This window comes from Tachyglossus aculeatus, chromosome 4 (genome assembly GCF_015852505.1).
Source record: "Tachyglossus aculeatus isolate mTacAcu1 chromosome 4, mTacAcu1.pri, whole genome shotgun sequence".
NCBI classification, from domain to species: Eukaryota; Metazoa; Chordata; class Mammalia; order Monotremata; family Tachyglossidae; genus Tachyglossus; species Tachyglossus aculeatus.
The window spans coordinates 114,548,247-114,575,520 of NC_052069.1; the positions used below are offsets into that span (position 1 = coordinate 114,548,247).

Here is a 27,274-nt window from a genome sequence, read left to right on the forward strand (position 1 = left end):
TTCAAGCTTCAGGACTGGAGCTGAGGCAAGGGAATCAAGGAGCTTCCAAATTTTCAACCACCACCCTCAACTCAATCGGGTGCCCTGAGGTGCCACCTCTCTTTCTTACCATCTGAAGCCAGCCCTGTGACACACTGCCCTCACCCAACTCAGTTCACATCCTCTCCTTCTGCCCTTTTTCCTGTTCCCTGGAACCCCACCTTCCCTCTAGGCCAGGCAAAAATACTTTTTGCAAATCCCACCCCTGCGATCACCACTTCCAACCGGTCAGTCAGTCAATCGTCAGTCAATCGTCAATCGTATTGAAAGCTTACTGTGTGCAAAACAGACACATTCTCTGTCCACAATGAGCTTTCAGCCTAGAGGGAGTTTAGTCTACCTGCCCTGCTCCAGCTCCCTACTCAGGACGAAAGAGAGACTGGAAAAAAGGAAGGAGAAAAGGAAAACCAGACAAGTAAGAAGCCCAGACCACTAGCCTTCTCAGTCAGTATTCTAGTATCATAGTCTAGTCTTGGATTTCTGAGCCAAGGGGAGGCAGCTGTCTTTCTGCCCAGGAGGTCTTACGCCCTCAATAAATAATTAATAGTTATAGCGAAGTTCATGACTCAGGGTTTGGCCCTTTGGTCTTCTCCACTACAAATAGAGCTGCATTCAGCTTTTAAAAATTAAAGTAAAATAACCCCATCTCCTACCAGGCAGAGGACGTGCCCATGGGCTCAGAGGGGGCTCTCGAAGGGTACAGAGATGCCAAGGACAGAAAACTCTGCTCCTCTTGCACCTCTCCCCTCAATTGGACGAGAAGGGAGGTGGAGGAGGGTGAAGCGGAGGCAGAAACATGTCAAGCTTAAGTCCTCAGGCAGCCGCATCCAAGGGCATGGAGGGGCTTGATAGGAGCAGGCTCCCTGGGGAGAAAGGGGACTTCTGAAGGTCATTTGCTGGACTAATTTCTATCCTCCAGGACTTATCACTTTTGTCAGCTTCTCCTACTTGAACCCCAACCCTGGGGTTGGTGAGACCCCCTGCCTCTCTCAGAATCCAGGTATGGAGAATATGGGAGATGGAAGGCCAAGTCTTGAGGCTATAGACAAGACACCTGAAGCTTCAGGGAGGGGCAAGGAGGGAGAAACATTTGATAGAACCACATTCATATACTCATAAAAAAACCCTTTATTTGGATGAAGCAGAAATAAATAAGCAATGAGGAAATCAAGTGGATTATATAATCGAAACCACAAGAGCTCGGGCAGAACACTGACCATGCAGAAGAATGAAGTGGGGCGAGAACATGAGGTCAGACCACAGGACGCCCTGTGGTCTTCCTTCACCCTATCGGATTGTTCTTTCATGCTGTGGCCCTGTAGCTCGCTCCCCATCCAAGAGACCCCGGGGCCATTCGGTGAATTTTGGGGGACAATGTCTGCTCCTGAGCCCTGGAAAATTTGGTTATGCAGACTCCAGGTACTCCCTCCCTTCTGCAAAGACTTTGATATGTGTTTGTTTGGCTTCTCCCCTCTCCCAGATTCTCCATATCGCAGTGGGATCACAGTCAAGGCTGCAGAGGTGGGTCTTGTTTGCCCAAGGGTATCATATGATCTCCACCGCACTGGGTCACAGAGATAGCACTCTGTTGCAACAGGGTCTGCTATTGACAAGAGGGGTACTCCGCTCGGCCTCCGCCCTTGTTCATCAAACCCTGTGGTGGGTCGGTAACCCACTGCATGGGGGAGAGGAGAGGGAAAAATGGAGGTAGAGGACTGAGCCAAAGCAGCTGGTGGATTCAAGGACAGCTTAAAACCCAATGCCCTCCAAGTCCGTGCAAAGTCAGCTCTCAGAGGGCGCGAGCCAGCCCACACTGTTCAGGCGGCCCTCGCCCTGGCTGGACCGAAGTGGGGATTGGGATTGAGAAGGAAAGGGATGACTTCATGAGTGTCTTAAGGCAGAGGAGGGAGGTGGGCCTGAGGAGACTAAGGCATAAGCAACTACATGAAAGGAAGAAGAAGAAGAAGAAGGGTCAAATCAACCAATCCTGGGAAGGCCCACTTCTCCCTAGCGGGGTGTCTCTTTGTCGAGGCCCTCCAGAGCCCTGGGGATGGCCCTGGGAATAGAGGGGGGTGGCCTGACACTGAGCCAGGGTAGGAGACGGAGGAGACCAGGAGAGGCTTGGGAGACGGGTGTCTGGTCCGTGACCCTGCCCACCTGGCCCCCAGGGCCGTGATGCCTCCTGATGGTGGTCAGTAGGGGTAGGGCGAGACGGAGATGAGGATGATGAAGATGTTCTGGTAGCGGAGCACTCGCTGCTCACTGTAGGTCATCGCCTGCACCTTCATCCGGAAGACGCCCGAGTCGGTGAGTGGGCGGCGGGTGTAGATGGCGCCCCTGCCATCCCGCGGCTCTCTCAGGGCGAAGGGACTGCCAGGGTCGGGCTCCAGCACGGTGAGGACGGTGCGGTTCTGCAGGACCCCCGCCTCCGAGAAGGCCGCCAGGCGGACCACGTCGTGGTCGGCTCGGATGCCAAAGGGTAGGGTGAGGAGTTTGTACTGCAGGGTGAAGGGGCCTCCAGAGCCGCACTCCAGGGAGCAGCGGCGAAAGCACATCCTGCGTGGGGGCAGATGGATGGAAACGGTTTTAACTGGGAAAGAGAACGGGCTAGCAGGGGGTGGGAAATGCCTCCTCGGCTCCTCGCGCCAACGGAATCGATGGGGGTGGGTTTAAGAACGAGGACAGTGTCTGGGCCTCGGTTCAGGAGGGTCTGACCCCAGGAGGAAAATTAGGGCTGAGCGGAGAACTGGAAGCCCCCAACCTGAGCACGTGGGTGAGGAAGTCCCTAGGCAGGGATGAGGCCTTTGGGGAGTCACCCAGAGACCTGCCTGTCCTTTGGCAGAAAGACAGGGTGTCTCCGGGCCTGGTGTCAGGGGCTGATGGCCACATAAACCCTCGGCTGAGTGGTGGGCCATAGACCCCATCCCTGATTCTTACCCGGGGCTTGAGCCCCTGCGGTAGGTGGCAGGGCAGGGGGTGTCCACACACTGGTAGCTCCCGCGGGTGTTGAAACACATCTGGCTGGGGCCGCACTCGATTCCCTCCTCCACACACTCGTTGATATCTGGAAGGGAGAAGGAGGTCCGGGATTCCAGGGGGAGGGGTAGAGGAGGGGAGAAGGAAAGAAGGAAAGGAGGAAAGGAAGGAAGGGAGGGAAAGGGGGAGTTAGGAAGGAAGGGGAAGGGGAGAAGGAATGAAGATGAAAGAAGGAAAAGCCGGCAGTGTGGTGAAAGTGCATGAGGAATCCATGAAAACACACAGAGTGGTAATTTGGTCATAGCTCTCTGGGCCCTCAGCCTTCACTCCGGCAGCTTTCAGGCCAAAGAGAGCCCACCCCTTAAGGAAGGGAAAGGGTTTGGTGTTTTCCACTCAGGGGCAACTAGGGTAAAAACCCCTGACACTGAAAGATAAATTGGTTGCCACTGGGGTTTCACTCAGGCCTTCACAGACATTAGCTTACTTCTCTATCCTAAAGAGGAAAGAACTGGGATGATAAAGCCAGTTTTTCCAATGGGGAGACTGGGACTCAGAAAGGGGAAGGAGGGACCCAGACTGGAGCGGAGGCAGGATTAGACCTCAAGAGTCCTGACCCCCTCTTATGGGCTCTTCCCCCCGCATGTCAGTGATCCTGAGTTCCTGGGTGCCTGCTCTCCATGACTTTCAGGCAGAGGCTGACAGCAGGAGACCTGGGATTCTCCCTCCCTGAGGAAAACAGGAGGCTTTCCTGGAGCAATGAGTGAGGAGTTTAAAGGGACAGGATGTTCCCAGGTGGGACCTGCTCCCCAGTCCTGTGTCACCCCCTTGCCCCCATGCTGGATGAGGATACTTACCTTGACAATTCTTCCCACTGGGGAACAGTCGGTAGCCGGAGGGACACAAGCACTGGTAGCTGCCTTCTGTGTTCTGGCAGTCATGCTGACACAGACCCCTCACCTGACACTCATCGAGGTCTGAGCCAGGCCCAGGGTAGGGGTGGCAAAGAGAGGAGAAATCAGAATCATGTACATTCCAAGTGGCGACACGTCCTGGACCGAGAGTTTGCCCGGCTCTGGGAAATAACCCAAGTCTGAAGAGAAAACTCCCGGCCCCCCGGGCTACCTCTAGGATGGCCCTGGATCTCTATGTCTCTCCCATACTGATGTGCCTACCAACTCTGTTCTTTCCTAAGCGCTTAGCACCGTGCTCTGCATGCAGTAAGCGCTCAATAAGAGAAGCAGCATGGTGTGGTGGACGCAACTTGGGCCTGGGCATCAGAAGGTCATGGGTTCAAATCCCAGCTCCACCACTTGTCCGCTGTGTGACCTTGGGAAAGTCACTTCACATCTCTGTGCCTCAGTTACCTCTTCTGTAAAAGGGGGATTGAGACTGTGAGCCCCACGTGGGACAGGGACCGTGCCCAACTTGATTTGCTTATATCCACCCCAGTGCTTAGTAATGTGTCTGGCACATAGTAAGCCCTTAAATACCATCATTATTATTATTATCGTTATTAAATTCATTCATTCAGTTGTATTTGAGTGCCTTCTGTGTGCAGAGCACTGTACTAAGTGCTTGGGAGAGTACAATACATCAAGTGCTCTGCACACAGTAAGCGCTCAATAAATACGACTGAATGAATGAACAATACAACACATTCCCTGCCCTCAACAAGCTTACAGTATACTATTGATTGATTGGTTCATTAATTGATTCATTGATTGTCCTGCTGGAAGCCTGGTGACAATTCCCCTCATATACCACCCTGACACACTCCTGACCCAGCACACAGTAAGCGCTCAATAAATACAATTGAATGAATGAATAATACAACACATTCCCTGCCCTCAACAAGTTTACAGTATACTATTGATTGATTGATTAATTAATTGATTCACTGATTGTCCTGCTGGGAGCCTGGCGACAATTCCCCTCATATACCACCCTGACACACTCCTGACCCAGCACACAGTAAGCACTCAATAAATATGATTGAATGAATGAACAATACAACACATTCCCTACCCTCAACAAGCTTACAGTATACTACTGATTGATTGATTCATTAATTGATTCACTGAATGTCCTGCTGGGAGCCTGGCGACAATTCCCCTCATATACCACCCTGACACACTCCTGACCCAGTGGCCAGTGAGAGGGGATTGGGGGTAACTTCCAACAGCAACCCAGCTCCTGTTGCTCTGGGTAACCCTCACCTGGGCATCACTGGGGCCCAAGAGTGCCGAACCTGGTTAAGCTCAGGTCAGTGGAAGAGAAGGAAGAAGATGGGCAGTACAGTGTCAATTGGAGCACATCTGAACTTAGAACAGTGCTTTGCACATAGTAAGAACTTAATAAATGCCATTATTATTATTATTATTATCTGAACCTATGTCCCAGGCTGAGCTTTGGGAGGAGTGTGGTGGGGAGGGGAAGGGCAGTACCCAGCTCCGGTGAATCACATTGGTGGTCCCAGTCCTTCTTTGCCTTACCTTTACAAGCGCCATTCTTCATGGTAAAGCCTGGGGGGCACCAGGCTCTGCTGATGGAGCTCGGGGCATTCCCCGCTGGTTGGAGGGCAAGCCAGCCGTGGTAAGAGCCTCCCGGAGCCCGACTGTGGGGCCGCAGCCAGCGTGAGGGGGGCCCTCGCAGGCTGACGGTGGTCACGTTGCCGTCCACCTTCACCAACCCAGAGCATGACTTGCCATCTCGGAGTAAGATCTTGCCCGGAGGGCACAGGCATCGGTAACCGCCCTGGAGGTTATGGCACTGGTAAGTACAGATCCTGGGCATCTGCAGACACTCGTTGATATCTGGAAAAAAGAGCGTGAAATCGGAAAAGGGTTAGAGCCCTCATCTAGCCTATACCACTTCTGCCGAAGCGCTTCCGGAACTCTAAGGGCACAGAGAAGGAGAGCAATTTTCCTAAGGTCCCACGGCAAGCCAGGAGTGGCGTGGGAGCTTCATCTCCCTAGGCCATTTAATTCGTCTAGTTTTCCCCCAGCATGGCTGGCAGGAGAGAAGGCCATTGCAGTGACTCCGGCACAAGCCTGTAAGGCGACAGGCGCCCGGAGACGGCACCATCATGGTATAACCTGTCAGGTACTGGAATAGTAATCCAGGCTGATGGATGGGCAAGGATTGCAGCTGGAGAGGGTCAGAGAGAGAAACCGTTTTGTGTCTCAGTGTGCGGGGGTAGGTCGACCTGCGTTTGCGCCTGCTGATGCCCTCCTCCCTCTGGAATCTTTGCAACCGGGAATTCTGATCTCAGTCACTGCTTGGGCCTATATCCTTTGATTGACAGCAGCAGCATCTCCACTTCCCCTGGAACCAGTCATCCATCACCCTCACCGGCTGTCTGGGACTTGTCCCACCCCAGGATCCGGCCCATGAACTCCACTTATAACAGTCAATCAGTCAATCGTATTTATTAAATGCTTTCTGTGTGCAGAGCACTGTACTAAGGTCTTGGGAGAGTACAATATAACAACAGACACATTCCCTGCCCATGATGAGTTTATAGTCTAGAGGGGGAAACAGACTTTAATGTATATAAATAAAATTACAGATATGTATGTAAGTAACAGGAAGCAGCGTGGCTCAGTGGAAAGAGCCCGGGCTTTGGAATCAGAGGTCATGGGTTCAAATCCCTGCTCCGCCAGTTGTCAGCTGTGTGACTTTGGGCAAGTCGCTTCACTTCTCTGGGCCTCAGTTCCCTCATCTGTAAAATGGGGATTAAGACTGTGAGCCCCACCTGGGACAACCTGATCACCTTGTAACCTCCCCAACACTTAGAGCAGTGCATTGCACATAGTAAGCACTTAATAACTGCCATCATTATTATTATTATTATTACTGCGGGGCCGGGAGGGGGGATGAATAAAGGGAGCAAGTCAGATGACGCAGAAGGGAATGGGAGAAGTGGAAAGGAGGGCTTGGCCAGAGAAAGCCTCTTGGAGGAATTGTACCTTCAGTAGGCTTTGAATTGGAGAAGAGTAATTTTCTGTTGGATAGAAGGAGGGAGGGCTTTCCAGGCTAGAGGCAGAACGTGGGTGAGAGGTCGGCAGCAAGTTAGACGAGATCGAGGTACAGTGAGAAGATTAGCATTAGGAGGACAAAGTGTGCAGGCTGGGTTGGAATAGGTGAGTAAAGAGGTAAGAAGGGGGCAAGCTGACTGAGTGCTTTAAAGAGCGGGTGGGGAGCCACAGAGTCCTCTTAGGAGGTACCAGAGCAGCGGAGTGTTACCTAAGCAGGGGCGACCGAAGCCCTGGCTCCTGTATCCTGAGGGGCAGGTGCAGCGGTGGCTTCCCACAGTGTTCTCGCAAATCTGGTTGTAACGGCATCCGTCTGAGTTCTCCAGACACTCGTCGATATCTGGGAAGAGAAAGAACAGGCCTCAGAGCAGGGCTCCCCTTTTGTTCCCCTCCCCTCCACCAAAACCCTCCCTTTACTAGCTGCTCACTCCCAGGGGTATTTTAAAATAATAACTGTGGAATTTGTTTTGTTAAGTCCTTATTATGTGCCAAGCTCTACTGGACATTTGTGTGTCTCAGTCCACATACCCAGATTCTTCTTTCTTCTCTTCCTGCTGCAGTTTCAAGGGATAAGAAATGAAGACGGGGTAAATGGGATCTAAATGATCTCTAGTCTGTAAGCTCGTTGTGGGCCGGGAATGTGTCTTTTTACAGTTATAGTGTGCTGTCCCAAGGAATTAGTTCAGTGCTCTGCGTACAGTAAGAGCTCAAAAAATATGATTGACTGACTGACAAATGGCCCTTTGAACTCCTGGACCAGGGCAGACTGGGCAGTGCTCTACCCCCAGTAGGTGTTCAATAAATTAACTGAGGAAAAGGTTGAGCATTGGCTGCCCTTTTAGAGCCCACAGGGAGGGCATCCAAACCTGGAATCCCTCCCTGGGCCAACTGCTGAGATGGGAACCCGGGGGGCATCTTGATTCTTGCCCATGTCCCACGGGGATCTTCTCATACCTTCACAGCCTGTCCCGTCAGTTGCCACTCGGAAGCCAGCCTCACAGTGAGGTAGACAGTGGTATGACCCTAAAAGGTTCACGCAGCGCTGCCCGTCATGGCAGACTTGAGTTCCCCAGGCACACTCATCTACATCTGAGAGATTGGAGGAGGAAGAATCAGATCAAACTGGCGTTTGAATACTTTATAGTCCGCCTGGCACCCATGGAATTCAGGGCTCCCTCACTTGCCAACTCTCTTCTTCTGTCCCCAGTTCCTACCTACAAACTCACTCGAAGGTGCCATTACTCCCAATACTAATTCCCATTGTGAAGATCCCACCTCAACATCCCAGGCCTTTAAGGTTAGCTGGGCCCTTCTGTCACCAGAGGGGCCAGACGGCCCTAGAATCCTCTTAACCACAAGCTCAAACTAAGAGCAGCTTAAAGGAGCCTGGACCAAAATCGCTTCTGTTTCCAACCTCCCCGAGTCCAGGATCTGGGACGACAACTCCCAGCTCACACCTGGTTTCAGAAACCTCGATGAGCTGCCCCGGTGGAGTATGGAACCAGGGCTCGGGAGTGGAGGAGGAGGGGAAGCAGAGCCTCATTGGGAAGGATGCAGAGGCAGCAAGGGGTATCAGTCTGCTGAGGAGAGAAATTAATGAGTGGAAGTGCCAAGCAGCGTGGCTCAGAGGAAAGAGCCCAGGCTTGGGAGTCAGAGGTCGTGGGTTCTAATCCTGGCTCCACCACTTGTCTGCTGTATGACCCTGGACAAGTCACTTAACTTCTCTGTGCCTCAGTTCCCTCATCTGTAAAACGGTGGTTAAGAGTGTGAGCCCCATGTGGGACAACTTAATTACCTTGTATCTACCCCAGCGCTTAGAATGGTGCTTGGCACATAGTAATAATGATAATAATAATAATGGCATTTATTAAGCACTTACTATGTGCGCTTAAGTGCCACCATTATTATTATTATTAACTCTTCAAACTCCTCCTGGTCTGTCCTGGATCAACACTGTCACCCCTCCCTGCCCCTCCCAATGGGACTCCAGACAGCCTTAGTTGGGGTGGAGCACTTAATACCATGCTCTGCACACAGTAAGTGCTCAGTAGACGTGACTGATTGATCAGTGGAGGGCTCCCATTCCAGCAAACCCAGCTCCACAGAGAAAAGGAAGAGGGCAGAGCGCGATCACTCCTGCCAACTCCCTACTGCCCCATATTCATTCATTCATTCATTCAATCATATTTATTGAGTGCTTACTGTGTGCAGAGCACTGTACTAAGCGCTTAGGAAATACAAGTTGGCGCTATGGTGGCTGGGGTCCATGTGGAACTGCCTGGGTGAGCGACTACTCAGGAAATGCAATGGACACACAGTAGGGAGGAGAGGAAGGTGCCTCACACAATCTTCTCTGTTAGGAAGCTCCCTGCTGAGCCGCCCCTCACTCACCTCTGCAGTTCCTGCTGTCCCAGGCCAGGGCGTAACCACTGGGACACGAGCAGGAGAAACGGCCCACGGAGTTGTGGCAGGTATGGGAACAGGGACTCTGCCCAGCCGCACACTCGTCCTTATCTGAAGTGCGGGAAGAGTGGATGTCAAGTCCAGGGACCACCCAAACAACGCCCATCGCCGGGTGGCTGAGGGAACTGAAGGGAAGTGAGAGGCTGCCAACCTCCAGGGTTGTGAAGGCAACAGCTCTTGATTCCCTGTCCACTGCCAGCTCTTCCTCCTGACCTCTGACCCCCACACTCTGACACACCTGGAAGAGCCCAGATAGAGACCTAGGCTCCCTCCCAGTCCCCCTGTTCACTAGGGCCACTTTCCCCAGGAGATCAAAGATTTTCTAAAGAATATGTCTATGCTACCTCAGATTTGTGACTTCCTGAGGGGACAGGAGGGACGGAGAGAGGAGCTCTCACCTGCACAAAATGCCTGTTGGGGGTCCAGTACGAAGCCCTCAGGGCAGCCAACTTCATTCTCCTCTGAAAAGCAAACAGGAGTCCAATCTATTAATAATAATAATAATAATAATAATAATAATAATAGTATTTATTAAGCACTTACTATGTGCAAAGCCCTATTCTAAGCTCTGGGGAGGTTACAAAGTGATCAGGTTGTTCCACATGGGGCTCGCAGTCTTCATCCCCATTTTACAGATGAGGTATCTGAGGCACAGAGAAGTTAAGCGACTTGCCCAAATTCACACAGCTGACAATTGGTGGAGCCGGAATTTGAACCCATGACCTCTGACTCCAAAGCCCATGCTCTTTCCACTGAGCCATGCTGCATCTATTCAATTCAGTTCACCTTTGCTGACCATGCTGGGTTGATGGCATTAAACTAGGTACTTCCCCTTAAACTGTCAGCTCCCTGAGGGCCAGATTCATGTCTATTAACTCTATTGTACTTCCTTAAGCCTTAGAACAATGCACTGCAGATACTAAGCACTCAATAAGTACCACTGATTGATTAGTACTCTTTGAGTACTTACTGTGTGCAGAGCTCTGTACTAAACACTTGGGGAAGTGCTGCTGTGCTTAGAACAGTGCTTTGCATATAGTAAGTGCTTAACAAATGCCATCATCATTATCATTATTATTATTATTATTATGTGTCAATTATCATATTGCACTCTTCCAACCACTTAGTACAGTGCTCTGCACAGAGTAAGCACTCAATAAATACGATTGACTGATTGATGTTTGTCTGGTCTGTGCCACTGGGCATAACCTGGGATGGCATGAAAGACTACACTGTACAGGTTGGAAGAAGAGGAGGAAGCGTCCCCTCAGGGGGGTGGCCGAAGGCCAGGTGAGAATCATCAGGTGCCTTCCAATGCCCCAGCTTTATAGAGAAAGCTCCAGGCATGGAAGTTTCTACCTGCCAATTAATTCTGCTTCGTCAATTGGACTGCAAGCTCCTTGAGGCCAGGCTGGACACCCAGTAGGTGTTGGATTTCACTGACCGGCTCTTTCCAATTCTTCCTTCTTCTAATGCTTTTCTGGTACATGGAACAGGGAAGCTGACCACCTGGACCCAGACATTTCCTCATAGGACATTTAGACTCCTCGAGCCACTTATGGAGAACACAGGGGATTCCTTCAAGGACGGTGAAGCGATGGAAAAATGGAACCCTGAGCGGCCCCGACAGGGAAGAGGAGGGTGTTCCCCAAGGCTCACCTGCTTGGAGAGCCGTGGTGAGCTGGAAGTGGAGCATCTCAGAAGACAGGTCGAAGGCCGAGCTCACCGACCTGGCCTGGAGGTGCTGGACCAGTTCAGGTTGCAAGCCCGGGACGGGGTCATACTGGATGGTATGGTTGCAACGGAAGAGACTGGGGATCCCGTCCTGCTGGAACCTCTGGGTCGAGTCGGCATACAGCTGGCCGGGCCCGGTCCGCACATAGCGCTCCTGGAAATCCTGGGGGAAAGTGGGCGAGAGATGAGAGAATTTGGTAACAGACCTTGGCTCCCTACTGTAGCCCAGAACAAGGGAAATCCCAGAATCCAGTCTTTTCTTACCGCCACCTTTGCAAGAAGCAAAGAGAGCCCTTGCTTCTACACCACAACGTAGAATCTTAGTGTTGAAAAGGACAATCCTCAAAGGGTCATATGGTCCAGCCTCCTGCCTCTAAGACAATCAGTATTTAGGCCACCATTTCTAAGTGTGTTTGACCGGAGGGGAGGAGGCCCCGGGTGCTCACCTGGATTCTCAGAGCTGCACCGACAAATGACTTGGGGACAAAGCCATTGATGACCGAATCCAGTAGCAGGATTCCATCCTCATCCAGGCCCCGGGCTACCTGGGTCAGGCGGAGAAGCTCCCCTGCAATCGATCCCCCAAGGGGGCCAACAGGATCACTCCCACATCATTTTGGGGTTTGGAGAGAACAGTGGCAGGGCCGAAGCACACGCCGACACATGACCACTGTCAGTCATCTCTACGCCCTCTGCCCCCGTTGTTCTCCACGTACCTGTAGCAAACTCCACTTGGGACTCTTGTCTGAAGTTGCCTCTGGTCAAGGAGAAGCCATTCAAGGCTTCCCCACTCTGTCCCGCCAAGGACCAGTAGATGGGAACGACTGTCACCACCAACACCCTCATCAGCGGCCCTGGGAGGTGGAAGATGAAGAGTAAGGCTTTCACTGGAGCGGATAAGGTGAGTGGTATCTGGACTAATGGTTGAGCTAAGAAGCAGACAGAAGTAGGCCGAACCTCAACTACCTCCAGGTAATGGTACAGCCTCTAGACTGTAAGCTTGTTGTGGGCAGGGAATGCGTCTGTTTATTGTTGTATTATACTCTCCCAAGTGCTTAGTACAGTACTCTGCACACAGTAAGTGCTCAATAAATACGATTAAATGAACGAATGATGATAATAATTGTGATGTTAAGTGCTTACTACGTGCTAGGCACTGTTATAAGTGTGGCGGGGGGGGGGTGGATAGAAAAGCAGCATGGCTTAGTGGAAAGAGCACGGGCTTGAGAGTCAGAGGACATGGGTTCTAATCCCGGCTCTGCCACTTGTCTGCTGTGTAACCTTGGGCAAGTCACTTAAATAATAATGATGGCATTTATTAAGCGCTTACTACATGCAAAGCACTGTTCTAAGCGCTGGGGAGGTTACAAAGTGATCAGGTTGTCCCACGGAGGGCTCACAGTCTTAATTTATTGAGTGCTTAGGGGAAGCAGTGTGGCTCAGTGGAAAGAGCCTGGGCTTTGGAGTCAGAGGTCATCGGTTCAAATCCCAGCTCCGCCACTTGTCAGCTGTGTGACTTTGGGCAAGTCACTTCACTTCTCTGGGTCTCAGTTCCCTCATCTGTAAAATGGGGATTAAGACTGTGAGCCCCCCATGGGACAACCTGATCACCTTGTAAACTCCCCAGCGCTTAGAACAGTGCTTTGCATATAGTAAGCGCTTAATAAATGCCATCAAAAAAAATCCCCATTTTACAGATGAGGTAACTGAGGCCCAGAGGAGTGAAGTGACTTGCCCAAAGTCACACAGCTGACAAGTGGCAGAGCCGGGATTTGAACCCCTGACCTCTGACTCCAAAGCCCGGGCTCTTTCCACTGAGCCACGCTGCTGTGCCTCAGCTACCTCATCTGTAAAATGAGGATTAAGACTGTGAGCACCACGTGGGACAACCTGATCACCCTGTATCTACCCCAGCACTTAGAACAGTGCTTGGCACATAGTAAGTGCTTAACAAATACCGCAATTATTCTCATCATTATTATATAAGCAAAATTGGTTTGGACACAGTCAGTGCCCCACATGGGGCTCACAGTCTTAGTCCCCATTTTACAGAAGTGGTAAATGAGTCACAGAGAAGTGAAGTGGCTTGCCCAAGGTCGTGCAGCAGACATGCAGGGGAGGCAGAATTAGAACCCAGGTCTTCCTGACTTTCCAGACCCAGGCTCTATTCATTAGGCACAATGCTTCCCAGCGTGGATACGGTAGGATAAGGGAAACCAGGATAAGTCAAGCTATTTGTCCAGACACGAAACGTTTAGTCTTTCAGTACCTCAGAAATACAGAAGGGGAAAAGCAGGCCTGGATTTGGGAAGTTTAGAGTCCAAAATTCTTGGTTTTGAGCCAGCTGCAGTGGCCAGCCTGTACTGGTCAGAGTCGGAGACTTTATACCTGTTCTGTGGGGCACTTGAACTGCTGACGAGTTGGAAAGGCCACTAGAGGATTCTCATAATGCCATATTCTGCCACACATCACTATAGGCCCAGGGTTAAAAAAAAAAAAAAAAAAAACCTGTCTGGGCCCACAGGAAATCAGTAGAGAGTCTAAAAAAACCTCTACTGGATTTGTTAATGATTTGTTACAATGTTAACAAGGATTAAGCAGGTTAACAAGGATTGTTACAAGGATTTGTTACAAGGTTACACAGGATAGAGAAGCAGTGTGGCTCAGTGGAAAGAGCACACGCTTGGGAGTCAGAGGTCATGGGTTCAAATTCCGGCTCCGCCGCTTTTCGGCTGTGTGACTTTGGGCAAGTCACTTTATTTCTCTGGGCCTCAGTTATCACATCTGTAAAATGGGGATTAAGACTGTGAGCCCCATGTGGGACAACCTCATCACCTTGTATCCTCCCCAGTGCTTAGAACAGTGCTTTGCACATAGTAAGTGTTTAACAAATGCCATCATTATTATTATTTGTTCTTTTCTGTGGCTTGTGTGGCAGGACTCTTCCAAGAATGCGTGTTGTAGGGAACCCTTAAGCGTATTTGCTTATTTTTTTATGGTAATTTAAGTGCCTACTATGTGCCAAGCACTGAGGTAGATACAAGGTAATCAGGTTGAATACAGTCCATGGCCCACAGCGTGCTCGCAGTCTTAATCCTCATTTTCCAGATGAGGTAGCTGAGGCACAGAGAAGTGAAGTGACTTGCCCATGGTCACACAGCAGACAAATGGCAGGGCTGAAATTAGAACCCAGGTCCTGCTGATTCCCAGGCCTGTGCTCTACCCATAATAATAATAATAATAACAATAATAATAATAATAATAATAATAGCATTTATTAAGTTATTACTATGTGCAAAGCACTAGGGAGGTTACAAGGTGATCAGGTTGTCCCATGGGGGGCTCACAGTCTTAATCCCCATTTTCCAGATGAGGTAACTGAGGCCCAGAGAAGTGAAGTGACTTGCCCAAAGTCACACAGCCGACAAGTGGCGGAGTAGGGATTTGAACCCCTGACCTCTGACTCCAAAGCCTGGGCTCTTTCCACTGAGCCATTATGACATGTCGCTTCTCAGGCAGATGCTTGTTGAAGGCAGATGGTTTCGTTCTCCTAGCTCACTGATGCAGGAAGACAAGAGGGGAATAGAAGAAGCGGGGACATGGGATCAGAGGGATAGGGCTCGCTGTCCTGCAAATTCATTCATTCATTCAATCGTATTTATTGAGCGTTTACTGTGTGCAAAGCACTGTACTAAGCGCTTGGGAAGTACAAGTTGGCAACACATAGAGACGGTCCCTACCCAACAGTGGGCTCACAGTCTAGAAGGGGAGACAGAGAACAAAACAAAGCATATTAACAAAATAAATAGAATAAATATGAGTGGCCTGGGAGTCAGAGGACCTGGGTTTTAATCCCAACTCTGCCACTCCCCTGCTGACCTCAGGCAAGTCACTTAACTTCTCTGTGCCTCAGTTTCCTCCTCTGTAAAATGGGGATTCAATACTTGCCTCACAATATGGGATAGGGACTGTTTCCAACCTGATTATCTTGCATTTTCCCCAGGGCGAATCGCTGTAACTGGCAGGGAGTAAGTGCTTAACCAATGCTATCATTATTTCTTTGTTCTGGCCTTTCTTCAGAGTACGAAGTGGACCTATTCACAGCCGGATACTGACCGAAGAGCTGGATGGTAATAATAATAATAATGGTGGCATTTATTAAGCGCTTACTGTGTGCAAAGCACTGTTCTAAGCGCTGGGGAGGTTACAAGGTGATCAGGTTGGCCCCCGGCGGGGTAGGAGAACAGCAGGAGATAGAGTTACTCAAATCAATCTTCGGCCCCAGTGGGACTAGGCTTTATTTGTTTGATCTGAGAGACAGAAAGCCTCCAGGTAAACCACTGGCCAAGCCTCTCCCCTCTCTTCTCGCCTTACTGGTCCCCACGGGATAATCATGGGGGAGCAGCTGGCCTTGGAAAGCTTCACGCTTCACCAACCGCTGAACTCCTGTCCCCGGCGACCCGAGTCCAAGGTCTAAGGACTCTCCAACCATTAATTAACGCAGACCACCTCCATACCTCTGCTCCAGGCCCAGCCACCACTCAGGCAGCTCCTAGGGCACAGGCTGCAGTGTAGTCTAGTGATAGAGTACAGGCCTGGGGTTAGCGGGACCTGGGTTCTAATCCTGGCTCCACCACTTGTCTGCTGTATGACCGTGGGTAAGTCACTTCACTTCTCTGTGCCTCAGTTACCTCATCTGTAAGATGAGGATTAAGACTGTGAAGCTCCACATGGGATCTAGACTGTGTCCAACCTGAGTAGTTTGTATGTACGCCAGCACTTAGTACAGTGTCTGGTACTTAGTAAGAGCTGTGAGCCCACTGTTGGGAAGGGACCGTCTCTATATGTTGCGAACTTGTACTTCCCAAGTGCTTAGTACAGTGCTCTGCACACAGTAAGCGCTCAATAAATACGATTGAATGACTGAATGAACAAATGTCACAGGAAAAAAAAAACCTGTTCACCCTCCTATTTAGGCTGCGAGCTCCATGTGGAATCTGCCTACTTGTATCTACCTCAGTGCTTGGCACATAGTAAACACTAAACAGAGACCACAATTATTATTTTTATTATTAGCTCTTCTTAGCAGCCCCCCAAACAGCCTCTCCTGATGAATCCCTGAAGAGCACACTGAGCTAGCCAAGTTGTGGAAGATGATATCTCCGGGTTCGTTTTAGAACAGAGATTTGACAAATAGTACCCTTCTGATAGCAAGCTCCAAACAAGTGGAGGCACTAACTGCTTTCTTGGTTCCCTAACTGTCAATTCTTTGAAAATGGCTTTTTGTTTGTTTGTGTTTTTTAAATGGGATCTGTTAAGTGCTTAGTATGTATCAAAGACTATCCTAAGCAGTGGGGTAGATACAAATTAATTAGGTTGGGTACAGTCCCTGACGTGCATGGGGCTCGCAGTTTAAGTAGGAGGGAGAACAGGAAAACCTAGGGACAGAGAAGTTAAGTGACTTAATAATAATAATCGCATTTGTTAAGCACTTACTATGTGCAAAGCACTGTTCTAAGCGCTGGAGGGATACAAGGTGATCAGGTTGTCCCACATGGGGCTCACAGTCTTAATCCTCATTTTACAGATGAGGTAACTGAGGCTCAGAGAAGTTAAGTGACTTGCCCAAGGCCACACAGCAGAAAGGTGGCAGAGCTGGGATTCGAACTCATGACCTCTGACTCCAAAGCCCGGGCTCTTTCCACTGAGCCACGCTGCTTCTAGAGCTGCATATAGAGACTTGCCCAGGGTCGTAGTGCAAGCTATTGGTAGAGCTGGGATTAGAACCCAGGTCCCAGGCTCGTGGTCTTTCCACTAGGGCACTTTCCACTAGTTAAGTGTCTACCGTGTGCCAGGTAGTGTACTAAGCACTGGGACAGATACAAGATCATCGAGTTTGGACACGGTGCTTGTGATCAAGCGATTCGTTTGCATTGATTTTCTTATGTTATGAATCAGCTTGAAGTTTGCATCTGCATTCTGACAATCCAGGGCAATTTTGAGAGGGGTTGTTTTCTAGTTGTTTGGTTCTACATAATAATAATAATAATAATAATAATAATAATAATAATAATAATAATAATTATAATTATAATGGCATTTGTTAAGCACTTACTATGTGCCAAGCACCATTCTAAGTGCTGGGGAGGATACAAGGTGATCAGGTTGTCCCACATGGGGCTCACAGTCTTAATCCCCATTTTACAGATGAGGTAACTGAGGCACAGAGAAGTTAAGTGACTTGCCCAAGGTCACACAGCTGACAACTGGCAGAGCCAGGATTTGAACCCATGACCTCTGACTCCCAAACCCAGGCTCTTTCCATTGAGCCACGCTCCTTCTACATGAATCATCTTCTCTCTATTTCCCAGTTCCTTGGGTCTCACTACCTTAGCTCCTCATTAAGGGCTTGGAGCTTTCATTCCTTCTCCCTCTTTTCAGGTATAACCTCGAAGAAGGGAGCAGAATGGCTTAATGGCTAGTTGGGCCAGCGAGTCAGAGGACCTGCTTCTTAATCCGGGCTCCACCAATCGCTTGTGTGACCTCGGGCAAATCACTGAACTTCTCTGTGCCTCAGTTTCCTCAACTGTAAAATGGGGATTAAAAACCTGTTCTCCCTCCTACTTAGACTGTGAGCCCCATGTGGGACAGAGACTGTGTCCTACTTAACATGTAATAATAATAATGGTATTTTTAAAGTACTTACTATGTGCCAGGCCCCATACTAAGTGCTGGGGTAGATACACGGTGATTGAGTTAGACACAATCCCAATCCCATATGGAACTCACAGTCTTAATCCAGATGAGATTTTGCAGATGAGGGAACTGAGGCACAGAGAAGTGAAGTGACTTGCCCAAGGTCATATAGAAGTCATGTGGCAGAGCTGGGATTAGAACCCAGGTCCTTCTGACTCCCAGGCTGGTGATCTATCTACTAGGCCACACTGCTGCACTACCCCAGGATTTAGAACAGTTTGACACTCAGTAAGCCCTTAACAAATAATACACACACACACACACACACACACACACACACACACACACACACACAACCCCCCCCCCCCCCCCTTTGTAACCTGATACACAGGGCCTTTGGAATAAACCCCTCCTGCCTCATTGTGATCAACATTATTAAAAATCCCACACTCATCTGAAGTCTAGTTTCAGTATAATCATTTATTGGTGTAGCGTCTAAGTCAACTCTGTAAGCACCTTGTGGGAAGGGATTGTGTCTGTTTATTGTTGTATTGTACTCTCCCAAGCACTTAGTACAGTGCTCTGCACATAGTAAATGCTCAATAAATATGACTGACTGGGAAAATTCATTGGGGGACACCCTAAATGGTGGGTGAAAGAATTTAACGTTGGGGTCAACTCACATTCAGGTCAACAACATATTCATTCAGTGGGGGCTGCAGAAGTTGATCAGGCTCACGGCAGAGCTTGGCTCCTCGTGGAGTGGTAAATTTGAAGGCCAAATACCAAGGGATGGAAACTGGCTCTTGGCTTCCTGCTGATCAAGCTCTGAAATGGATTTCCAGGGCCCTGAGGCTCTGTGGGTTGAAGTCGACTTACCCAGCGCTGGGGGGATGTTATTGATGCTGCTCCTGATGGTGGTGGTCCTGGACTGGGCCTCCTGAAGGACGTTGGCATTGAGTGTCGCGATGCCGAACTCCTGCCCGTTGATGATGCCGATCAGGCTGCCCCGGGCCCCCCTGGGCTCCCCTGCGGACAAGAGAAAGAGATGGGATAGAGGTAAAGGGTGGAAAAACCAACATTTTGAGATTCCCTGTCCTTCAGGGTGATCTGTTTATCTCCCAAGTGCCAGCGATGGCATGCAGGCTGCTCAGTGGCTTCTGGCCCAGGCTGGGTTTGATTGGATTATCCTTCCCCTTGCCAGGCTGTCTGGAAACGCACTATCTTCGGTCCTAATCCAATGGACACCCAGGGCACCCATGGGCACTTCCTCCGGCTAATGGACCAGCTGTCTAATCGAAGCAGATGGTACATCCTGGGACAAGATACAGGAGGCAAACTGCCTCTCTATTTATCCAGTCTCTGGAGAAATAAACCACAAATTACCCACATTGAGGGTTTTTTTTTTTAATAAGCACAGTTCTGGAGTTATTTCAGTTTCAATCAGATCAGGAAGTGATGGCATTTCCCCAGAGTTTTAAGATGGGAGTGGGTTTCAGAGGGTCCCTAATTGCCCAGGGAACAACCCACACTGACTCGTTCGGGATAGCGGGTGGAGGTGGGGGTGGGGAGTAGGGAAAAGCCATGCTGGGCCAACAATCTCCCCAGAGAAACAAGAAGGTGACCCGATGCCCAATACAAAGTTTCCAGAACCAGGGGCCTCCAGTGGGTCAAACGATATTCACACAATGTCAAGGGACAAAGAGCAGAGTCTAATCCGTTAGGACTCACTCTTCTAATGGAAAACATTAGAATGGCTAATGGAAAACATCCTGTCAGGTGGCTAAAAGATGGAAGCTCTTAAAAGAAAAATCATCCCTCCCTCCATGCATCCCATCTCCAGGATTCTGAGGATAACATACTCGCAACCTGGGGTGAAAGAGAGAGGTCTCCCCTGAGCGGAAGAGACTCCCATCTGGAAGACAAGCTGGGGGCCTTGTATTGCCCGGCTCTCTGTCCGATGCACTGAGGTAAACCAAACCCTGTGGCAAGCTGCGCCCCGAGGGGAGCTGCTGGAAGCCGCGGACCATTTACCTTTCACAGCCAGAAACACCTGGACGATGGAGGAGCCCAGGAGGTTGTGAGCGACGCACTCATACTCCCCGGCATCGGTCGCCTCTACGGCTTGGATCTGCAGCGTGCCATCGGGACGGACCTGCAGGCGTCTGCCTTCCCGGAGGGGTCTGCCTTTCCGCACCCATTCCACGGTGGGGGCTGGCTCTCCGGCGGCCCGGCAGGGCAGGATCACGTTTTCCCCAGCCTTCACCGCCATATCGTGGGGCTTCACCGTAAACATGGGGGCGCCTGGGGTACGGAGGTGCGGGGAATAATAATAATTATTATGGCATTTCTTAAGGGTTTACTATGTGCCAGGCACTTCTGGAGAAGATACAAGCTAATCAGTTTGGACTCAGCCCATGTCCCACATGGGGCTCACAGACTTCATCCCCTTTGAGGAGGACGAGGTATCTGAGGCACAGAGAAGTGAAACGACTTGCCCAAGGTCACACAGCAGACAAGTGACAGAGCTGGGGCTAGAACTCAAGACCTTCTGATTCCCAGGCCAGTGCTCTATTCACTAGGCTACACTGCTTCTCTATTTACCACTCTGTCCTCCTCATCGGCACCTACCACAACTTCTTCGGCCTGGGACAAAAGTGACTGGGAATCTGAGGAGGACAGGTACTCTGGATTAGCTGACAGAGCGGAAGGGAGTGTGGACTGGGTGACACAGCCTGTCATATCTGTTGCAAAAAAACACACTGAGACTAAATGGACCTTTAGGAAAGCAGCGTGGCTTAGTGGATAGAGCACAGGCCTGGGAATCAGAAGGACCTGGGTTCTAATCCCAGTTCCACCACACGTCTTGCCACCTTGCGTAAGTCATTCCACTTCTCTGTCCCTCAGTTGCCTCATCTGCAAAATGGGGATAAGAGTGGTAGCTCCGTGTGAGACAGGGATTGTGTCCAACCTGATTAGCTTATATCTATCCCAGTGCTTAGAACAGTGCTTGGCACTTAGTAAATGCTTACCAGGTACTGTTGTTATTATTATTGTTTTTTCCTCTAGTCCACTCTGAGTGCAGTCCCAGGACAAAAAGCCAATGGAAGTTATGCTACTCTGGGTGGCTGGGGCCTAGCAAGATCCTGGGCAGGGATTTTCCTTGCCCTAGATTAGACGGCGATGACTCTTCTGCTACCCCCGTGGTGAATTAGTCTGCTCCAAGGTGGGATGTCAGGGAAACTCCCAGCAGCCCCATTCTGTGAGGTGGCAATCAAACTGCTCTCAGGGGCACTCAGTCCCTCTTAAGCCTCTGTTGGGTAGGGACCGTCTCTATATGTTGCCAACTTGTACTTCCCAAGCACTTAGTACAGTGCTCTGCACACAGTAAGTGCTCAATAAATATGATTGAATGAATGAATAAGCCTGAGGGACAGTTTAGGCCCATTCGTTTCCACCATAAAGTGCTTCTTATCATTCAATAGAGTAATATATCTCCCCTAATTTCATCTGTCCAGATCCATTATTCCCAGGGCCCTCTTCCCCGCTCCCTTTCGATTTCGATCAGCTCAGGCTCAACCGGCTCCCTAAGCGGAGAGGCAGAGGGCGGGAGGGTGAACGGAGAAGGAATGGGATTGAGACTCACTCTGCAGCGTGAGGGTAATCACTTTCTCCACCGTGCCGACCTCATTCTCTGCCACACACTGGTATCTTCCTGCATCGTCACTCTGTGGGGTGGAGAGGACACAGAAAAAAGAGTCAGAGACCCAGCAGGCAGAGGGGTATAGGATCCCAGGGGCATCCTCGACTCAAAGAGGACCCAGGTGCTGAAACCGACAAGCCCCTGACGGCTGTCAAGCTCCAACACAAATCCAGGAGGCAATCAACAAGGAAGCAGTGATGGAAGACACAGCGAAGATCTGGCTTGACAAAGTTCCCTGAACTGCAACACTGCTCAACCTCAACTCCCAGGAGGCCCTTGGTCGTGGCCAGCCACCAAGCTGGGCTCCACAGCCTTAGCTGCCACGTCTATACGAATGATTCCCAAATCTACACCTCCAGCCCCGATCTCTCTCCTCTGCAGACTTGGATTTCCTCCTGCCTTCAAGACATCTGTGCTTGAATGTCCCACCGATGCCTCAAACTTAACATGTCTGAAACAGAACTCCTCATTTTCCCACTGTCCTTCTCCGACTTTCTCATCACTGTAGGCAGCACTATCATCCTCTCCACCTCACAAACCCATACCCTTGACACTGACCTTGACTCATCTCTCTCATTCAACCCACATATAATAATAATAATGACGATGGTATTTGTTAAGCGCTTACTGTCCTAAGAGAAGCAGCGTGGCTCAGTGGAAAGAGCATGGGCTTTGGAGTCAGAGGTCATGGGTTCAAATCCCGGCTCCGCCAATTGTCAGCTGTGTGACTTTGGCCAAATCACTTAACTTCTCTGGGCCTCAGTTACCTCATCTGTAAAATGGGGATTTAGATTGTGAGCCCCCCGTGGGACAACCTGATCACCTTGTAACCTCCCCAGCACTTAGAACAGTGCTTTGCACATAGTAAGCGCTTAATAGATGCCATTATTATTATTATTCTAAGCTCTGGTGTGGATACAAGGTGATCAGGTTGTCCCACGTACGGCTCACAGTCTTAATCCCCATTTTACAGATGAGGGAACTGAGGCACATGGATGTTAAATGACTTGCCCAAAGGCACACAGCTGACAAGCGGCAGAGCCGGGATTAGATCTGTCATGAAGATCTATCATGAAGCTCTGTCATCTGTTGTATATCTGATCTGTCACGAAGCCCTGTCAGTTCTACCTTCACAACATCTCTAAAATCCACTCTTTCCTCTTCATCCGACTGCTACAACGCTCATCATTTCCCACCTTGATTATAGTATCAGCCTCCTTGCTGATCTCTCTGCCTCCTTTCTCTGCCCATTCCAGTCCACACTTAATGCTGCTGCTCGGATCATTTTTCTGCATTTTTCTACAAAAGCGTTCCATGTTTCCCCACTCTCCAAGAACCTCCAGTGATTGCCCATTCACTGCCACATTCATTCATTCATTCAATCGTATTTATTGAGCGATTACTGTGTGCAGAGCACTGTACTAAGCGCTTGGGAAGTACAAGTCGGCGATATATAGAGACGGTCTCTATCCAACAATGGGCTCACAGTCTAGAAGGGGGAGACAGACAACGAAACAAAACATGTGGACAGGTGTCGAGTCATCAGAGTAAATAGAAGTAAAGTTAGATGCACATCATTAACAAAATAAATAGAATAGTAAATACGTACAAGTAAAATAAATAGAATAATAAATCTGTACAAACATATATACAGGTGTTGTGGGAAGGGGAAGGAGGTAGTGCAGGGGGGATGGGAAGGGGGAGAGGAAGGAGGGGGCTCAGTGTGGGAAGGCCTCCTGGAGGAGGTGAGCTCTCAGTAGGGCTTTGAAGGGAGGAAGAGAGCTAGCTTGGCAGATGTGGGGAGGGAGGGCATTCCAGGCCAGGGGGACGTGGGCCGGGGGTCGACGGCGGGACAGGTGAGAACGAGAAACAGAACGAGAAACACAACAAACAGAAACTCCTTACCATAGACTTTAAAGCACTCAATCACCTTGCCCTCTTCTACCTTACCTCACTGATTTCCTATACAGCCCAGCTCACTGTAGCTCGATCTCGTCTGACTCATCAACGACATCTTGCCCACGTCCTGCCTCTGGCATGGAACGCCCTCCCTTTACAAATCCAACAGACATTCACTCTCTCCAATTTCAAAGCCTAATTAAAAGCACATCTCCTTCAAGAGACTTTCCCTGACTAAGCTCTCATTTCAGAAGATCCCACTCCCTTCTGTGTCACCCTTGCATTTGAATTTGCACCCTTTCACTCCTCTCCCAGCCCCAAAGCACTTATGTATGCATCCATAATTTATTTAACATCTATCTTCCCCTCTAAGACTATAAGCTGTGGGAAACAAACATGCCTCCCAACTCAGTTATATTGTACTCTCCCAAATGTCTAGTACAGTGCTCTGCACACAGTAAGCATTCAATAAATAATAATAATAATGATGGCATTTACTAAGTGCTTACTATGCGCAAAGCACTGTTCTAAGCACTGGAGAGGTTACAAGGTGATCAGGTTGTCCCACGGGGGGCTCATAGTCTTAATCCCCATTTTAGAGATGAGGGAACTGAGGCCCAGAGAAGTGAAGTGACTTGCCCAAAGTCACACAGCTGACAAGTGGCGGAGCAGGGATTTGAACCGACGACCTCTGACTCCAAAGCCCGAGCTCTTTCCACTGAGCCACGCCGCTTCCCCTAATATGACTGATGGATTAAAGGAGGCTCCGCAAAGAAGCAGACTGGAGATGTTCCTGACTTTTCTTCTCACACTACCACCGTTCTGAGAACTGGGCAGACCAACTCTCCTAGCAGGACCTTCATTCCTATAAGATCATCTTGCCGGGAGGGCAGGCCACTGGCTATCTGGTTCTGGTCAGCCTCCCCCTGAGGCTTCTGCCGCCCACCATACTGAGGAGGGAAGCGACTTCCTTGGCACCGAACAGGCACTGCCACAATACCACCCCAAACACATTAGAGGTAGAAGGGGAGTTGGGCTAAGGAGATGCTTGAGGATTCACCAGGTGCCCACCTCTCCCAGCCACCTGGGGAACCCGAGTCAGGCCTTACCACTGTCCTGGAAATGGCCAGTGAACCATTCTGCAGCTGGCGCCGGTTGGCGCTGCCCCACATGGGAAGCCCGTCCTTGATCCAGTGGATAACGGGGGTTGGATCACCATGGGCTACACAGTCCAACAGGGCGCTGCCCCCAAGGGTCTCCACTTGGTAGGAGGTGGCCTCCCCTTGGAGGACTGGGGCCTCTGCCAAGGGAAGGTGGAGAAAGGATAGGGAGGCTGGCATAAACACCGTGCTCCATACTCTAATGGCCATTTAAGGATCTCTCCAAGATCTTGATCAGTGCTTTCTTAGGATTCCCTCCCAGGAATGATTATTATTATTAATAACAATTTTAAATGGTATTTCTTAAGCACTTACAGTGTGCCAGGCACTGTATTGAGGGCTAAGATACAGTGAATAATCAGGCTGGACACGGGCCATGTCCCACATGGGGATCATAGTCTTAACCCTCTTTTAACAGATGAGGTAACTGAGGAACAGAGAAATTAAGTGTGTTGTCCAAGGTTGCATAGCAGACAAGTAGCAGAGCCGGGATTAGAACCCAGGTCTTTCTGACATCCAGGCCTATGCTTTGACCACTAGGCCATGCTACTTCTCTCATTATTATTATTATTATTATGGTATTTGTTAAGCAACTCCTTTGTGTCAAGCACTATTCAAAGCACTGGGGTTGATACAATTTAATCAGTTTGGACACATGGGGCTTACAGTCCAAGTAGGGGGGAGAAAGGGCATTGAATCCCCATTTTACTGATGAGGGAACTGAGGCACAGAGAAGTGACTTTCCCAAGGTCACGCAGCAGGCAACTGGCAGAGCTGGGATTAGAACCCAGGTCCTCTGATCCCCAGGTCCATGGTCTTTCCAGTAGGCCACATTTTTCCTCTAGGTTTTCTGCTAGCGACACAGAAGCCTAGAGAGAAAAGAACCCAGACGCCCTGATTTGGAGAGTCTAAAGCATCAGCCCTTTGCCCTCCTCAATGGGAGGAGAAACTGCTGGGTTCAGGGTAAATAGTGGTGGGCTGGTACTTATTTGCAAGACTGCTTTGACTCATACCTTCTTTTACAGACCTATGAGACATAGGAAAATAGCCCGGTACAATGGGTTTGGCCCCGGTTTTTTAGCCTGTCTTTTTGGGTTCAAGCTGTTGGGGTTCCCAGGTCTTAAGTAGAAGGCCTGATGAAGAGAATCCCAGGTCCAGGATACCTTTCACGTAGACAAAGCTGATGGCTCCAACCTGGCCCATGCTGTTCTCTGCCGAGCACATATAGGTGCCTCGATCGTCCTTGGTGACAGCCAATCTCTGCAGGGTGCTGCCCCCGTCCTGCTCCGATACACCCTCTATCAAAGGGGAGACACATAGGCTCGGTAGATAACAAAAAATAGGCGACCCATTCGGCCTGAGGGCTGCTACCCACAGGGGTGAGGCTGTGGTTCTCTCGGACTCTTCCTTACATTCCTTCTCCCAGGCGGTGTTCTTATGGGATTATAATAATAATAATTATCATTATTATGGCATTTATTAAGCACTTACTGCGTGTACTAAGCCCTGGGGTGGATTCAAGCAAATTAGGTTGGACACAGTCCCTGTCCCAGGTAGGACTCACAGTCTCAATCCTCATTTTACAGATGAGGTAACTGATGCACTGAGACTTGAATGACTTGCCCAAGGTCACACAGCAGACCAATGTTGGATCCCCCCACATATTAGGTGGGCCATTTTCCTATGAGTTTTTTTTTAATAGTATTTGCTAAGTACTATGTGCCAGGCACTGTACTAGATGCTGGGGTAGTTACAAGATAATTGGGTTAGATCAAGGCCTTGTTCCATATAGGGCAAATAGTCTTAATCTCCATTTTACACAAAGAATTCATTCATTAATTCAATCGTATTTATTGAGTGTTTACTGTGTGCAGTGCACTGTACTGTGGGCTTGGGAGAGTACAATACAACAATATACAGACACATTCGTTGCCCACAACGACCTTATAGTCTAAAGAAGGGAAGCGACGTGCCCAGGGTCACACAACAGACAAGTGGCGGAGCCTCCTTCTGATTTCCAGGCCCGTGGTCTTTCCACTAGACCACACTGCTTCTCTTTGCTGTCCCCATCCCAGGAACTGAGGCTCTATTGGCAAGCCCACCCTCCACCCAACCTCATCTCTTTTCCCCTCTTCTGCTAGTTCTGTTTCTCTCTCCTGCTTTCTTCCCTCTTCCACCACCAGTCTGGTTTGCCTCAACTCATCCCCCGTCTCCAGCTGGTCCTCTAAACCTCCCTCCCCATGCCTGCCTCCATCGCCCACCCGAAGAAGGCTGGTGCCCAGGATGGCAGGTCTCCCCCCACCCGGGCTGCTGGGCTTCCCCTACCAGAGACAGGCCTGCTGTTGAACGTCCAGGTGAGACGGGGGTTGGGACTGCCGCGGGCGGCACAGCGGAGCCAGAGCCTATCTCCGAGGTTCAGGGTCAGGTCCCCGGGAAGCGTGGTGAAGGTGGGGAGGGTGAGAACCGAGAGGTGGACCCGGCGGCTGGACTTCCCCGCTGCGTTCTCTGCGGAGCAACCGTAGGTGCCGGCATCCTGTGGCTGCAGGGGGGAAGGAGGGAGAGAGGGCTCG

At 50.0% G+C, this 27,274-nt stretch overlaps 1 protein-coding gene across 1 annotated transcript in view; it reads right to left on the bottom strand.

The window, feature by feature from the left end:
* Positions 1–1,149: 1,149 nt before the first annotated feature.
* The window catches only part of HMCN2 (hemicentin 2), a 155,825-nt gene continuing 129,700 nt past the window's right edge, over positions 1,150–27,274 (bottom strand). The window contains 17 exon segments of the mRNA XM_038745120.1: positions 1,150–2,595; positions 2,977–3,103; positions 3,870–3,989; positions 5,508–5,828; positions 7,261–7,389; positions 8,004–8,138; positions 9,441–9,563; positions 9,911–9,973; positions 11,172–11,409; positions 11,693–11,814; positions 11,963–12,100; positions 18,822–18,971; positions 19,977–20,246; positions 21,589–21,670; positions 24,654–24,844; positions 25,868–26,002; positions 27,030–27,243. Coding sequence (XP_038601048.1) covers positions 2,232–2,595; positions 2,977–3,103; positions 3,870–3,989; positions 5,508–5,828; positions 7,261–7,389; positions 8,004–8,138; positions 9,441–9,563; positions 9,911–9,973; positions 11,172–11,409; positions 11,693–11,814; positions 11,963–12,100; positions 18,822–18,971; positions 19,977–20,246; positions 21,589–21,670; positions 24,654–24,844; positions 25,868–26,002; positions 27,030–27,243 — 2,922 coding nt within the window. The 3' untranslated portion in view covers positions 1,150–2,231.